The following is a 15,365-nucleotide window of genomic DNA, read 5'->3' on the forward strand; positions in this document are numbered from 1 at the left end:
GCTTCCCATCAGGAAGTGCGAGCATGGGAGGGGGCGCTGGATGCCATCCCTAGCACCGGTTTCCATACGCTGATATTCGCTGACTGGCCTCCCAAGTGTATAAAAGCTACATGGCTCGCAGCTTCAATTCCTCACTTCGTTCTTCACTTCCCATTCTTTCTTAGCTTTCGCTTCCTGGCCAGGTTGCCTTCAATCCTTTCTTTCTAAACTTTCAGAGCCCAGGGTTCTTTCCATTTACACTTTCAAGCAGGTCAGCCTCAACGTACCAACTACTGGCAAGAGCGATATGACTAACATTGGCTTTTAGATACTTCCCAATCCTTTTGATTTTATTTACATCATCATGTTCGCCAAATTCGCCGCCGTCTTTGTCACTGCTTTGGCCGCCACTGGTGCTTGGTCATCTCCCATCGCTGCTCGGGACACCAGCGATGACCTGGGTATGTATTCACAGCCCATTGGAGCGAAGGATGTGCCTCTAACGCATCTAATTTAATTTAGTCGCCCGTACCTCCCACTCCTTCAACAACTGGCGTGGAATCTCCTCCTTGAACAACTTCGATAACTTCTACGGCTCGGACAACTTTGACAACTTCGCCGCGTTCAAGCAAGTTGTCATTCAAGAGCAACAAGTTGTCTGCCGCACTCAGCAGATCGAGATCATCCAACAGCGCCTCGTCATCCTCCAAGAGATGGCCAAGAGGTAAGCAAAGCTCTCCAACGATACTGCGCCATGCGTACTCACTACTTATCTTACTTCCAGGATCATCACCGAGCAGATCTGCGAGGTTGAGACGCAGACCATCGTCTTCCAGCAGTTCCACGCCAGCTTGGGACACTTCAGTGGCGACCTCCGCCGCAACTCTGGCCACCAAGTTGGCTACGACTCCAACATTGTCAGCCACTTCGGCAACATCGTTGGCTCTGATGGTTCCATCAGCACCGACGACTTCGGCTTCTCCGGCAAGGACGTTGGCAGCAGAACCATCGTCCCGAGCGGCTCCAACTGGAACGACTCGTCGTCCCGATCCTCTGTTGAAGCTGCTTTCTCTGCTGCGTCTGATGCCAGCAGCTCCGATTAAAGTGCACAGACTTGTTCTTACGCGGTTGATGTAGATATGTTGCTTTTTTCACGAGGACTCTATGGGTATCTTACACGGACTTGAGAGTACATTTGGTGTAGACGCTAATAGTTCCTTAATCGAATTACCCTGGTGCGCGACGAAAGTTTCGCCATAAAACACTTGCGTCTCCATTTAAGTCAGGTCTTGGCACCATGTCATCCGAGTCGGGGAATAGTTTGCTTCAAGTCATTCATGCTGGTATGCAAGCCATCGTAGGTTACTTAGGGACTATCACCCTCGGCCATTTCGGAATGCAGTAGACCCATACTACATTAATATCTCACACTCGTAGTCACGAGAAGCATGTAGGAACAGAACCTTGGGTAAAGGGTTCAACCAAGAAGTAACCAGGGGATGCCCACCAACGGTGCAGGAAGGCTTGGACTAAAGCTCCCTCTCATCGTGCACATGACAATGCCATTGCAAATCGACGATATCGTCAGCCTTGGCAGATAGAAAATACACATCTCCGATGATACATAGTACACGATGATAATTGTTGAAATGCATACTGAGGAAATTTAAGCCTGGGAGATCAGCGACGTTAGCAACTGCAAGACAAGTTCAGACAGCGTGCGCCCACTGACCATGTAGTTGTATGATTTACGATCATCACAGCGCTCCAGGTATTCTTTCTGTACGTGGGACGTGAGTTACGATCACGGCGTAGTAACCACTGATGACGGCGAACCTCTATCAACCCTTCGATGCGCTTTTTGATATCCAGCGGATTGGGTACAAATCGGCCCGCTAACTGACGAGTCACTTCATGTACCAAATCATTATGTGTCATGTGTTTCCTGTCCTTCATAATACGGACGATGCAGGCCTTAGAGATAAGAATGATGAGTGTCCGTATAGAAGATCCATGTCCATCAGAATTTCTCATGAGACTAACCTCCATTTGATACTTGCGCTCTTCTTCCAGGTGACTCTGGGTCTCCTTCCTTTCTTCCGAAGTCTCTACTTTGGAAGCGACGGTGCTGATCTTGATCTTCTGGAGAGGTGCAGAGAAGTCCTCGTTGAATGAGAATGAATCGTCCTTCGCGACATCACGCCCTGGCGGGTGCTTCTTGAGGATCTTATACTTGGCGCATGCGAGTGTTTGTAGATGCCGTTGTAGTTCGGAGTCTGATATGGCAGTGGCCTCTTGTATGTCCTACATCGTAGCATGGGAAATAAGAGACCTTCCTTAGGAAATGTGCGCGGCTAACTCACAGAATATGTGAGGAAATCACTGGCGGGTAAATCCTCGAACAAAAGAAGGATAACGAGTGCGAACGTGGAAACGTTCAATTCATGTGTCCGCGACTTGAACGCAACCTTTACGTCGGCGTTTCCTAATGTGGGCTGCCAAGTGAGGCGACGGCCAGAGTGGCGATTGAGGTAGAATTTCTCGAAAGACTTGCAACTCGAGAGCAGCCCAGATGGGAGATTGCATGGTGTGGGGGCGAGACTCATAGGCCACACACTCGATGTCATTACAGTGACCGAGATCGGTATGTCGGGAGGCTATAGACGGCGAACATAAGAATTACAATAACATGGAGGAATGAGTAGGAGATTCCCACCGTTGTGTTCTCTAGATACGTTCTATAGGAAGACATGGTGTCGTCTGATATCTTCATATCATGGAACATGCCCTCCAATTTGTGAGTAAACTGGTACCCGCATTCGACCTTGAGTTTGGCGAGCATACCCCGCTCGGCGTCGTCGGAGACCGAACGCCCGTGCAGTAAGCGTTTGGCGAGATGGCTCTTGTAATACCGTTCGAAGACGTCTTTCTCCAGAACAAATCGGAAAACAGTAATGGTTTTGTCTAAAATCGAATCGATCTCGCTATCCGTTTTCTGCACAGACGCTCAGAAACTGAGCAGAGATGTGAAGAGAACGCGTCTCACCCCTTTCAAACCTCGTTTAAGGTGATCGTCGATGAACAGTGAAATGAACTCGGAGCATCGCTCGTGTTGATTGACGAAGGTCTCGAAAGCCTAGATAGACAATGATGAGTAGGCCGCCACAAGTGAAATTGGACGAACATCATTCAGAGCGCTTTCCAGAGTCCTGTCACTTTGCAGCGACTGTCGCCATAGCTGATCAAACTGGTCCTTGAGATCAAGTACGTCTTGAACCCATTTCAGCGCCAAGGTAAGTGTTTGGGAGACGGCGGTTGGCCGGGCTTTGGCCTTTCCCTTCCCTTTAGCGGTCGCCTCCGTAGATGGTTCGTCTTGATCCACTTCCTGGGCCGTAGGCTCAGATGTAGTTCGATTAATCTCTTGACCACGACGAACAACTGAGTCCTTCAAAGCCTTTTTCATGCACGCTATACCAGAGGGTACCATTATGAAGAGTCGATACATCCGTGAGAGATCATCGTATTTGTGTGTGTCGATCATCGAGTCAAAGCCTGAGCCCGACATAGAGATAACCTCCACAAGGTTAGCGGTGAGTAGGTGGTCTTGGAGGAGTTGGCGTAGTGGTGGGTGTGTTTGAGGCGAAAGGTAGTGATGTGTTCGTTCCTCCTCTGAGATGAAGCGAGCTTCTACCTGCAATGAGCAACGCACAAATCAGTATGTGGAGTCAGTCGTAGACTAGACCTTACTCGGCGAAGGTATTCAGGCGCGTCGCAAGTCTGCAAGAGTATCATCCCTTCATTCTTGTAGAAAGCGTCGCTTTCAGAAAGGATGCGTGGCTTGAGATCACGTTCGTAGACAGACATTCCATGGTCACCTGTATCGAGACCTATGAAGACATCCACACATTCTTTCACGGCCGATCGGTTTATGACATAGCCTTCCCGTTCAAGCCGTATCTGCTTTAGCACAGCGTCAATGACATGACTGTGTATGGCGTTCGGAGGCTGAAGGATGTGTTTAAGGAAGAGTTGGCGTCCGGCTTCTTGTATCTTGGGGACGCCTTCGGCGGTTGTGTAGACACGATCCTAGAGCTTAGAGTGACCTCGTAGAATCTGGCATACCGAAGGCGCGAGCGTACCATATAGTTCAAGAGTTGAGACAGCTTTACGACATTGCTTTTGTGTTCATCCCAGACTTTCCGCAATGCCTTGAGCAGCAACTCGGCTTCGTGGCTTTGTTGTGTAGGTTCACTGCTTGCGCCTGTAGGAAAGACCGGATACAAGTCCTCCTGCGCGAGCCTGTTCAGATTCTCGACTATGAGATTTGTGGTTCCTTTATACAGCATTTCTCCCTGTTTCCACAACACCAGCTTATACGCATACCGATGGTTCTCCTCAAATGAAAGATGCCGAGCATTGTTGTTCAGGACTTCTTTCAGGTTCACCGCCAGCGTGTTCCAAGTTTGATCCACAGATACGTCAGGTCCGTGCTGGATCCGCGACTGAGCGAGATGCGCATATGCGATGAGTCAGTAAGTACCTTGGTAGCTGGTTTCTACGTGCGCGCAGTGAGCATCGGCCATATTAGAATATAGCTGGGGAACATACGATCTTGGTTCTTGACTTGATGCTGCGTCCGGCTGAATAAGACTGAGCGATAAATGAGAAGCCATCTTGCAGCAGACAACTGTACTTGCCATCGTTGTGGAATGTCAAGCTCTCCAAGGCTAAGGACAAGCATCGAGTCACGAGTCTTTGGTGGGAGCACTCTGAGCGCTAATCTCCCACGAGGCCTGAAGCACTCAGACCGCTCACATCAAAATAATAGCTCTGCAGAGGCTCGAGAGGCTTGTATAGAGTCTTGATGGCAGGACCTCTGAGGTGCGCCTATTGGTGACAATTACACTCGATATTACACTCACAGGGCTACTAGAATACGAACATTTCACGAAAAGCATCCTTGGCCTAAACCCCGTGTATTATGAGAGCTTGGCCACGATGCAGCTGAGAAGAGTAATTTAGTCGTGTGTTCACTGGCATCGCCAATGTTATGTTAACAACAGGCCGGCGTCAATCAAAACGTGGATTGAACAATGTACTTGATACCCGAACAATCGCCCAGGTCCCATCCTAAGATGAATTCAGCGAAGCGCCTACCTTTGCCTCGGAATCGGTATAAATGCTGTACTTAGTTTTGCAAATGCACCGTTTGCGCATCCATGTCAGTCCTCGGGCCAGCAGGTCTCCCCACCTTCCCAATCAGTGTCCCATTCTTAAACTCGAATCGCGGCATCAATGGCTTGCTCGTCAACGCGGCCAAGTTCCTGGGGCTAGGATCCATATTACAATCGCTGTTGCCTGGTCTAGGAGGGGCGTTCTCATCTGAGCAGATCTCAAATAGCATCAAGCTGTTTCTTCTTGGTACAAGCATCGAATCAGGGAGAAGGTTTTGGCAGTGGGTTTTCAGACGGTTCAAACCTAGTAAGCACAATGGCACGGGAACGAATTAGGCCTGCTGACGAGCTACACAGAGCTATATATTACTGCCATATTTCCCGAAGGCGATCCTATCTATGAGTGGATCACAATATTCCTAGTCAGTCCTCCGCCAGTTCCACCACTTTTTTCTCAGTCCTCCTGCTCCATAGGCTGAGAAGAAGGTCTGGCATCATTCGCGAGACTACACGATCAGGTACAAGACGTCGAACACGCAATGGGGAGTCACCGTTGACATCGAGAAGCCCCCAGAGCCGCCTAATTCAGATGCTGAAGCCAAGGAGCTCGAGGAGCTAGAGGAAAGTGTCAACTTTCTTCCCAACTATGGTGCACCACAACTTTTCCGCTGGAACGGATATTGGGTGGAGGTGATAAAAGATATGCCCCGGCTCGCTCCCCCAGCTCCGGGAACGACTGCGCCGCGAACCATCGGTTCTGTGTGTCTCAAGTACGTCCTCCCCGCATCGATACATCTAATAGCTGTATGTAAAGGGTCGTTACAGCATGTATACCCTCAAGCAAAGTGCTCTCAGGCAACTCATTCGCGAAGCAAAGCAATATTACGTCGCAAAGAGCAAACAACGGGTGATTGTTCGAACCCTAGGCAGCACCTCGGTAGGATATGGACCCCCCGCCCCCGGAACTCAAGCTTGGACTGGTATCAAGATCAAGCCTTATCGGCCACTTGATTCAATCGTTCTTCCAAAGGGTGTCCTCGACTCTATTATCGCAGACGCGCGTGACTTCATCAGCTCAGAGGAATGGTATACCCAAGCCGGCATTCCGTACCGCCGCGGATACCTGTTCTACGGTCCACCTGGGACTGGGAAAAGTGAGATCCTTGGATGCTTGTTTGTGTTGTTGGCGGCGCTGACCCTTGACTTTGCTTCAACAGCTTCAACAGTGTATGCCTTGGTGAGTCCGACCCTGAGCATACGGACTTGCGGTTTGATTGTCTGCAGGCAGGGGCACTTGGGCTTGAGCTATACACGCTATCTCTCTCGACAAATGGGTAAGTAGGCGATGCTACTCCGTCAGATCAGCAGCTAATTGTTTGCAATCGTAGCCTAAATGATGCGTCCTTGCAAAGTGCTGCAGACCGCATCCCAAAGCGGGGAATTCTGCTGATCGAGGATATCGACTGTGCATTCCCATCTCGCGAAGACGAGGACGAACTGCTGGCGAACCCGATGGCTGTGACGCTCCCGCCTAGGCCGGGGGTGCCTCCACCACCACGAACCTCCGTCACAATGTCAGGGCTTCTAAATGTTCTAGATGGTGTCAACAGCGACAGCGGGAAGATATTCATGGCAACGGTGAGCTCGATATGCCCTTGATGTGTGAGGAATGCCCTTTCATGCATGTGTTTGGGGAACAAGACGAATTACGTCGACAGGCTCGACGGTGCGTTAATACGACCAGGCCGGATAGACATGAAGATAGAGTATAAACTTGCGAACAAAGAGCAGGCCGTAGCCCTCTTCAACCGCTTCTTCGTTGCTCCGGATGCTGTACGAGGGTCTCATGACAAAAACCCTCACGAACCGCCCCCTCATCACGAACTCGCAGACGAGTTCGCGTCCCATATTCCTGAAGACGAATTGACAGTCGCAGAGCTGCAAGGCTATCTGCTTGCTTGTAAGCGGCGGCCGCAGGTGGCATTAGACGGCATATCTGAGTGGATAGTGAAGGAACGGGAGGAGCGCATTGCCAGAGAGGAGAGGGAAAAGAAGAGGAAGGCATTGCTGGCTGAAGCGAGACAGAAAGCCCAGGAGGCAATGGCACAACGCACGCTTGCGAATGCGGTTGGATTGTCAGCTCTGCGCATCAATGCCGCCCAGACGAAGAAGAAAGAGGAGGAAGCCAAGGACGCTACCACAACTACGAACACAACGACCACGACACCATTGAAAGTAGACGCCAGCACAACAACGGAGCCCAAGGCGCTGACAAACGGCGTCCAGTTGATTACCGCAGAGACGCCCTCCACAGACACGAAGTCGGATTGCAGCTCTGATTAAGAGCAGGCCTCCGACGATCCCTGTATTTCCATTGGTATCTAGTATTTATATCAAACAAACCGCACGAGTAACACGTTATGACACACATTGTGTACAGTAGTCTATTCACTCTTTTCGGTGGTCACGGAGGAAGCCAACGGAGCAGGGGTTGCAGGTTTACCTCCCTTATCTGCTTCTTTGGCTTCCGCCGACTCAGAGCTGGCTGGGGCACTCTCAGTGGACGTACCTGGCTGGCTACCCTCCGCAGTCTCTTTACCTTTACCTTTATCTGCATCAGTAGGTTGTGGAGGCTGAGGGGCCGTTTCTTCACGAACCAGCCCGCTAGCACGCTGGGGAGCTGCCATATAGCCCATTTGCCTAGCGGGCTGCCCGAAGGCCCCGCGCGACAAGCTATACGGATGTTGTTGGCCGAATGCGCCGACAGCAGCAGCCTCTCTCGTTTTCTTGGCCTCGGCCAGCTTTAACAGCCGCTCGCGTTCCCGCTTCTCCCTAGCTGCCCTCTCCGCGCGCTCTGCAGCAACCCACGCGGAGATCCCCGCGACGGCTGCTTCGGGGCGGGTCTTGCAGGAGAGGAGGTAGCCTTGGAGCTCGGCGATGGTGAACTCTGGCGGGACGGCAGCGGCGAATTCGTCGGCGAGGGGGTGGTGGCCGGTGCCTGTGTATGGGAGGCCCGGGGGCGCGTGGGCTTCATCGGGGGAGGTGAAGAAGCGGTTGAAGAGGGCTGCTGCTTGTCTCTGACTTGCCAGGTCGTATTGGATCTTCATATCGATCCTACCTGGGCGCATCAAGGCGGCGTCCAATCTATCTACGTAGTTGGTCTGCACACAAGATGATGGGCAAGTCATCAGAGAGCATGGGTAGAATGACTTACGGTTGCCATGAAGATCTTACCCTCCTCACTGTCAACACCGTCAAGAACGTTCAGCAGGCCAGACATAGTGACCGCCGAACGCTTTGGCGGATTGGGATTTCCGTAGGGGAATGCGTTGCCCAGAGCACGCTCCTCCTCATCCTCGCGCGAGGGAAACGCGCAGTCAATATCTTCAATGAGCAGAATACCGCGTTTGGGGATACGCTCCACTGAGGTGCGAAGACTGTTATCGTTGATGCTGGAATCAATGCGTGAGTGGGCTATACACGTCGGAATGAAGATGCCGTACCTGTCGTTCGAAAGAGACAGCGTATATATCTCCAGTCCAAGTTCACCTGCCTAAGAAGGGTTAGTTGGGAAGCCTATCGCACGTATAAAGTGCGAGATACCAGTGCATAAACGGTCGAACCTACGCAAAGACAGTCAGCGAGGTCTACAGAAGGGGCATAAGGAATGATACCGACTTTTACCCGTTCCAGGGGGGCCGTAGAAGAGATAGCCTCTTCGATACGGAATGCCCGCACGAACATACCAGTCTTCTGAAGCGATAAAATCGCGCGCGTCATTAATTATGGTGTCAAGTACGCCATCTGGGAGAATGATGGATTCAAGCGGGCGGTATGTTTTGCTTTGTACTCTATTCCAGATGTCCATGCGACTCCCACCATCACCGCCCATGGAGCGAACGATGACTTTTTGCTTGCTGGTCTCGATGTAGTGTTCCTTGGCCTCGGAGATAAAATCCCGCAAAGCATCTTGTTTTAGGGTATACATACTGTCGAAGGAAGAGCAGTCAGTGAACGCAACCAGGATTAGTGCCGAGAGGGAAAACATACTTTAAACAGAGACCAGCAACGGAGCCAGGTCTCGGGGTTGTCCAAACTTGGGGCGTGGATTGGAGTTTTGGAGTGTCCTTCATAACCTCAAGCCAGTAGCCATTCCAGCGAAAAATTTGGGGGGTATCGAAGCTGGGAACGTACTCGATGCCTTCTTCAAGATGGGCCGCCGTCTTGTCCTCCGGCGGTTGCTGTGACGGAGCACCGACAGTGACGCCCCACTTACGGGTAGAAGCCTTGTATCTAACGAAGTAGTCTCGCGAACGATGCCATACTTTTCTATCAGTCTGCGAAGGCACGAAGCACGGTGAGCGAATGAATGCATATTAGCGCCCGTGTGACTCACCAGAAATAAGACTATCCACTCGTGAATTGGATCCCCCTCCGAGAAACGCGCCGTAATCGAGAACTCTGGAAAGCAATTAGAGAAACTTTGACGCGAACTCAAGAATGACACGTACTAGGGTTGAATCGCGTGAACACCCACTGCCAGAACCGCCTCCCCGACTCCACCATAGTACCGATCATGAACAACTTGAGACTGCCCGAAATTTGCGTCGATAGCTGGTTCCCTCCAAGGCCAGGCAGCAGCGACGAAAGCACCGATCCCAGGCCAAGGAATTTGATGAGGAGGGAGAGTAGTTTGCCTAGTGGACCAGCATTCTCGATTGTCTGAGCTGCTGTCTGAGACACTTGGGCGGAGGATGGGGCGACGTGGGGGTAATTTGCATATCGTGGGGCACCACCTCGAGTCCGCATTGTGTGGGATCCGCACCGTTGTCGCCGTCCTTTTATATGATGGGACTTGCACTGACCACGACACGGCACCGATGCCGCGAGTCAGGCCGATCAGTCGTGACTGCGTACATAGGGGCTCATTCAGGGGGCTCGTGGGCAGTACACTTAACAGCTTTCGCTGCGGCCGTTGGGTTTGCCATAAGTAGTATCCAGACAAATACCAGCGCTCTATTCAGCACAATGTCGCCCCACAACCGCCGCAAGAGTGTTGACTCGTCCGACTCATCAAGCGGCTCTGACAGCGATCATGGTGGCAAAGATTCCCATAAAAAGGAGAAGAAGGACAAAAAGGATAAGGACAAGAAGGATAAGGACAAGAAGAAGGACAAGCAATCGGCTCAGGCAGCAAATTACGGGCACTCAAGCACCGCAGACATCGATAACAGACAGGCCCGCCTGCATACCAGCCAGATCATGGACTATGAACAAGGCCCCCCGCCAGCGTACCCGCCTCCTTTACCGCGCGCACCATCGTCGCATCCCCCATCGGGATATCGAGTGCCTCTGACCACCGACAACGCCTTCCCTCCACCAGCTCAAGCCGGTCCAGCGGTCGCCCACGACCTCGATGGCTCGCCCATCTTCATCGGGTCGGCCATTATGGACGGATCCGTGCACCCTTGCAAGATCGGTCCGCATCTCCAGCCCTACGTAGCAGTACCCTACGGCGGTGCCGAATTCGGGCATCATGGACGATACGACCTACTTCCCTTCGATGGTGCGTCGATGGAATGGGTTCCCTCTAGCCACGGGCGGATTCCTCCAGGCAGGTCGCCCGTTGAAGGAGGGTACGAGGAAGGAGGAGAGAAGTTGTATCACGCCCTGGGGGATGTGAATGGAGTAAAAGTACCAGGGAAGACCGGTGAACACTTGTGAGTCCTCCTCATGGGTCTCTCGCTCCATCTCAGTCTGAATGCCTTTGTGCCACAGGAATGGCGCCAATGTTTCCTTCGGTGGTGCTGAGATTGCGGTATCTCAGTACGAAATTCTGTGCGTCTTGACATTCACTCCCCATCTGCTTGTACTGACAATGCGACATCTTCACCGTTACCACAGATGCTGGCGTTAAACGAGGAGATCTGTGTAGTGAACAAGTCCAGATTTCGCGTAGAAGGAGTAGCCGGGTGAAATAATAAATGTATTGCCCATTTCTTGAACACACCCAAGCGCGATATCGATCTCATCATTGTTGTTACGAGTTCCTCATGGACGGGCTTGCACACTGTGCCCTCATAATCAACCAGAGGGAGACTGAGCAAATGAGCAAAAATACCATCGCTGCGAGTAGGATTTGAACCTACGCGGTGAAACACCAAGTGATATTCTCAACACTCTTTCAGCGTTCGAATCACTCGCCTTAACGACTCGGCCATCACAGCAAGCTGTAAGCGCTCGATCTGGCGTGTTGTTGAGGGGGAGGGCTCCATCGTGGCGAGACGTCTCGCCGAATTTAAATTCACACCGCCCCCTCATGAGCAGGTCAATCTTAAACCCTTCATTAACTACAAAAAGCAGCAATTAGAAAACAAAACGCTCGCCGCTGCGAGCACTCTTGCACTTCCCTGCGAACCTGTGCCACAAGTACAAAAAGTTCGCTGCGAGCAGGATTTGAACCTACGCGGTGAAACACCAAGTGATGATGAACTGAATTCAAATCACTCGCCTTAACGACTCGGCCATCACAGCTGCACGACCGTGGCTGCCTGTAAGCCTATAGAAGGAGGAGAACCCTCTGCGGACTCGAGAGCCATCGAGATCGGAGAGTAAACGCCCATGGAGCGCCCACGGGCCGGCTGTAGGTATCTCCATCTTCCATCATTGAATCTGGCTTGAATGGGGTGCTTGGGGCCCCTAGTATCAGGTGGTGTTGCCGCCAACTCGGCTTGACTGATTGAAGCCGACGAGTCAAGCCAGTTTTGAAGCCTGGCTGAACCGCTTTCTTTCTAGGTCATTTCCTTTACTAAGTCGGGTGCCATCGTTGCACAGCCCTCGGCGCAACAAGGCCTAAGGTCTACGCTTGAATATAAGAAGGTTTAAAAGCCAGAGGTGTGTTGAGATCACTCGCCTCTAACCAATATCCATGTCAAAAAGGTATCAACCGACTTCAGAGCTAGCCTGCCTTCAAGCCTCGACCTCTCTTGAGTCTTCATTGTCGTGCGCGTCCGAGCCGAATAGCCACAAAGCGGCGACGACCGTAAATATCACGAACTTCAACATCACATACTGCGGAGACAGCTACAGCGGAAACATCAACGATGGGTTTGCAGGTGGTCGCCACAATAGGAATTCATCTACTTCATGTCGGTTATATTCGATCGGTTTGGCCGTGTACGCACTAAACGCCCTCCACAGACGAGACGGCATCAGTATTCTCGGTGAATGGGGTGACACTGACGGTTGGGATGGTTGGTGCAGCAGTGCTGCTGATGCTTCTTCGACGATAGTACCTTAGATTTATGGTGAGCACGTAGGCTCTTGAGCTCTTTGACGGCGCTAATCCGGTAATGACAAGATCGACCTGCGGGATGATCTAGTTATCGTTCATGAGAAACAAGAATCCGCGAAGTGGTTACCCACTTCAAGCTCGTACGCCCCCCGTATGTCAGGATTGGGGGGGATTGGTCGGCCGTCGAAAGGACCCGTTTATGTGCTCGAGGTGTGCAGAGAGACGACGACCGTAAGCATACTTTTTACCATAGTTGACTGAATTTCATTTACCCCTGATGAGACAAAGATGTCTTAAAGCGACATCCCCCATTTATTCGAGCTGTCCAGGTATTCTTTTGCAATGGGCGTTGAAAATGTGTGCTACTTTACGCAATGATTTCCAGCTATATGAATATCTTGACCTGTGTTCAACGTTTAACCTGACTTGCATCTAGCTCATGAACTGGTAGCACTCACTAGCTTATTGAACATGTCTCTTCCATGCAGGAACAAGTCGTAAGCCACTCATCCTTTGAAAAGGTGTCATCGTAAGTCTCCGCACGATTTAAACGTTCAAGCGTTCAAATGTTCAAGCCTTTCAAGGCCTAGGCGCGTGCGTACATATGTACCGCTCGAAATTAGGGCGTCGCATGAAGCGGGTCACTTTACTAAAATTCCAGATGGTGGTACCCGCTCTACGGTTCATCGTAGTTCATGTGTTATATAGGCAACTTCGGTACAATCAAGGTACAATGTCGGTAACTCCTGTTGAGCTTTGAGTCCAAGTCTGAAGGTTCAGCCGTAGAAAAGGTTTCGCTCACGAAGCGTAATATACGCATTTCCTCTGATGTTTACACCTGCTGGGCCCTGGTCGATGTCCTATGAAGCGTCCTGAATAATTTGAAATGTTGAGTGCTCCGAGCACGCATTGTTGATTGACGCGTGGCGTGAGAATGTTTACTTGGCTGTCGCGACAAGAGCCAAACAAACACCCTCGTTTCCTCCACCACCGAGTCTTTGCGCCGGACCCCTTCTCTCCCCTGAACCGCGTCTTTGCCCAATTCCACGCTGCCGTCCCTTGTCATGACACGACCACCTCTACCCACTCAGCACGCGAACCCTTACATCCAGGCTCTCTGTGCGTGCATTTTGATTCCATGATCACAGGCGCTGACTGCAGTACACCACTGTCTCGTCGAAATCCACATTGTGGCCTCGATTTCCCTGAACACAAATCACGCTTTTCCATACACCGACCGCAGTGAATACAGGCGTACCGGATGTAAAGTACCAGATCCTGAGCTGCCAAGGTAATGATATACTGGTATGTCCGCCATATATGCAACTACAACCGGCCTAATCACGGGAATGAACATTAGGTGGGACGGTTGAAAATCTCCACTCCAACGGTACGTATCTACGCTTGTTCGCTCTGGTATGAAACGGCACCAATTTTCGGCATAAATTGTCCCGCCACAGTCATCTGGTCATGCCTTCATCCTTCGACGATACGACACTGGCGCGGTCAGCCTCACTACCATGTTCCGAGCAGCTTTTCCCACTGCGTCGGAAGAGGATGAGAAACGCGAGACGGCTTGGATCAAGGAGAATTATGACCTTTCAGGAAATAACGGTACGCAGAAGGACCCTACCATCTCACGGCTCGCTGGTACTTGGGTCGATCCGGAGCTCGCCAAAGAAATCGCCCGCGATTACAGAATTAGCGATATGATCGCCAACGTCATCGAGGCGAAGCCTGACCCCAATGGTAACTATCGCAGGAGTGGAGGAGGCGGTGGCAACAAGGGGCCCATCACTGTGAATTTGGCAAAACAACCTGTGAGTGTTCTCTGTTAAACTCACCCAACAATCCTTGTACCCGTGAGTTTTCCTCAAACAATCTCTATTAAGCCATCCTCCACGTCGTCTATCAAACCTCCATCTCGAGCCGCCTTCCCGAGTCCCTCGAAGGCCACCCTTCCTGCTGCTAAGCGACGAAAGGAATCATCCCCCGTACCTGTCTCGTCTCCCCCGCCTGAAACACCTCGCCAAGTTCGACGTTCTGGTCGCACTCGCAGCCCAGCGCCTAAACCATCTTCAATACCGGTCCCCCTCACCAGCATGAAGACACCGAAGAAGGCCACCCGCGTAGAGCCTGTTGTAACCCCAGGTGGTTCGGATGAAACTGCAGTTGACGAAGATGGCGATGGTGCTACTACTGCAATCGCCATGACGGAACTACACGATGAGGATATCGCGTCACAAAAACAGATGATCGCAGATATGAAAGCTCAACGTGACGCCGCGCAAGCCTCTACCCTGGAGGACGCTATGGATGAAGACAGAGTTAAGGACGAGGACGATGAGTCTAGCGATGAAGAAGGGGAGTCTCCCAAGGAAACTGCCCAACCGTTGAAGCGCTCGCGCGAGGATGAAGAGCTTAAATTCGAATTCAAGGAGCCCAAAGCAGAGTCAGAAGTCACCGAGCGAGCGATTGTCACGAATCGCCGGGTATCCGGGTTTAGGCTTGAGCCTCAGCAGAAGAGCTTCGCGTGGGGTATGGCTGCATTTGCAGTTGGGTTTGGCGCTGTGTACGTCCCTTTTCTTGTTCCGAGTTTAAGGCGTATCATGACTCCCAACCCCACAGTACTTTCCTCCCCAATTTCTTCTAGGATGCCGCCCCATTCTATGCCGTTTCCCTCGCCCTCGAATCTGTCACACTCATGTTTTCCGTACCTTCTATCCTTTTGTTTTGCGCCTGCGTTAGTATATCTATTGCCTTGCCTTGTAGTCGCAACTATTCATGATTTATTTAGGTTTGTACGAGTAAATAAATACCTCCATTTTATTGTTCTATTGTTCTGGGAATGTTTAATTTTCTCTTTCTGCTACTAGATGATGCAGCGACGATATATCATATACGACAAACGGTGGCCA

The 15,365-nt window shown here is 51.3% G+C and overlaps 6 protein-coding genes and 2 non-coding genes across 8 annotated transcripts; 4 read left to right on the plus strand and 4 right to left on the minus strand.

Moving 5' to 3' along the window:
* Window positions 1-343: 343 nt before the first annotated feature.
* On the plus strand, window positions 344-1,082 carry PC9H_009952 (uncharacterized protein; the record flags this gene model as incomplete). Its single annotated transcript, XM_036779449.1, has 3 exons — window positions 344-440; window positions 502-703; window positions 764-1,082. The coding sequence occupies 3 exons, from the start codon at window positions 344-346 to the stop codon at window positions 1,080-1,082; spliced, it is 618 nt and encodes a 205-aa protein (XP_036628838.1).
* Window positions 1,083-1,355: 273 nt separating this feature from the next.
* On the minus strand, window positions 1,356-4,720 carry CUL3 (Cullin-3; the record flags this gene model as incomplete). The annotated part of the gene is made up of 12 exons (XM_036779450.1): window positions 1,356-1,391; window positions 1,712-1,759; window positions 1,816-1,953; window positions 2,023-2,283; window positions 2,343-2,636; window positions 2,696-2,974; window positions 3,026-3,115; window positions 3,164-3,670; window positions 3,727-4,065; window positions 4,119-4,481; window positions 4,588-4,629; window positions 4,673-4,720. 12 exons carry the CDS (start codon window positions 4,718-4,720, stop codon window positions 1,356-1,358), a joined length of 2,445 nt encoding a protein of 814 aa, XP_036628839.1.
* Window positions 4,721-5,198: 478 nt separating this feature from the next.
* PC9H_009954 (uncharacterized protein) lies at window positions 5,199-7,496 on the plus strand (the record flags this gene model as incomplete). The annotated part of the gene is made up of 7 exons (XM_036779451.1): window positions 5,199-5,460; window positions 5,511-5,575; window positions 5,628-5,914; window positions 5,979-6,330; window positions 6,438-6,487; window positions 6,542-6,791; window positions 6,855-7,496. 7 exons carry the CDS (start codon window positions 5,199-5,201, stop codon window positions 7,494-7,496), a joined length of 1,908 nt encoding a protein of 635 aa, XP_036628840.1.
* Window positions 7,497-7,597: 101 nt separating this feature from the next.
* On the minus strand, window positions 7,598-9,962 carry PC9H_009955 (uncharacterized protein; the record flags this gene model as incomplete). Its single annotated transcript, XM_036779452.1, has 8 exons — window positions 7,598-8,314; window positions 8,368-8,605; window positions 8,657-8,706; window positions 8,757-8,776; window positions 8,832-9,142; window positions 9,204-9,490; window positions 9,550-9,614; window positions 9,665-9,962. The coding sequence occupies 8 exons, from the start codon at window positions 9,960-9,962 to the stop codon at window positions 7,598-7,600; spliced, it is 1,986 nt and encodes a 661-aa protein (XP_036628841.1).
* A 219-nt stretch (window positions 9,963-10,181) lies between these two features.
* On the plus strand, window positions 10,182-11,070 carry PC9H_009956 (uncharacterized protein; the record flags this gene model as incomplete). Its single annotated transcript, XM_036779453.1, has 3 exons — window positions 10,182-10,873; window positions 10,932-10,991; window positions 11,058-11,070. 3 exons carry the CDS (start codon window positions 10,182-10,184, stop codon window positions 11,068-11,070), a joined length of 765 nt encoding a protein of 254 aa, XP_036628842.1.
* Window positions 11,071-11,277: 207 nt separating this feature from the next.
* PC9H_009957 lies at window positions 11,278-11,380 on the minus strand. Its single transcript has one exon. It is a non-coding gene; the product is annotated as a tRNA-Ser (tRNA).
* A 214-nt stretch (window positions 11,381-11,594) lies between these two features.
* PC9H_009958 lies at window positions 11,595-11,687 on the minus strand. Its single transcript has one exon. It is a non-coding gene; the product is annotated as a tRNA-Ser (tRNA).
* A 2,280-nt stretch (window positions 11,688-13,967) lies between these two features.
* On the plus strand, window positions 13,968-15,100 carry PC9H_009959 (uncharacterized protein; the record flags this gene model as incomplete). The annotated part of the gene is made up of 3 exons (XM_036779454.1): window positions 13,968-14,267; window positions 14,340-15,019; window positions 15,076-15,100. The coding sequence occupies 3 exons, from the start codon at window positions 13,968-13,970 to the stop codon at window positions 15,098-15,100; spliced, it is 1,005 nt and encodes a 334-aa protein (XP_036628843.1).
* Between the last annotated feature and the right edge of the window lie 265 nt (window positions 15,101-15,365).

The sequence above is a fragment of the Pleurotus ostreatus genome (genome assembly GCF_014466165.1).
Source record: "Pleurotus ostreatus strain PC9 chromosome Unknown scaffold_7, whole genome shotgun sequence".
Taxonomy (NCBI): domain Eukaryota; kingdom Fungi; phylum Basidiomycota; class Agaricomycetes; order Agaricales; family Pleurotaceae; genus Pleurotus; species Pleurotus ostreatus.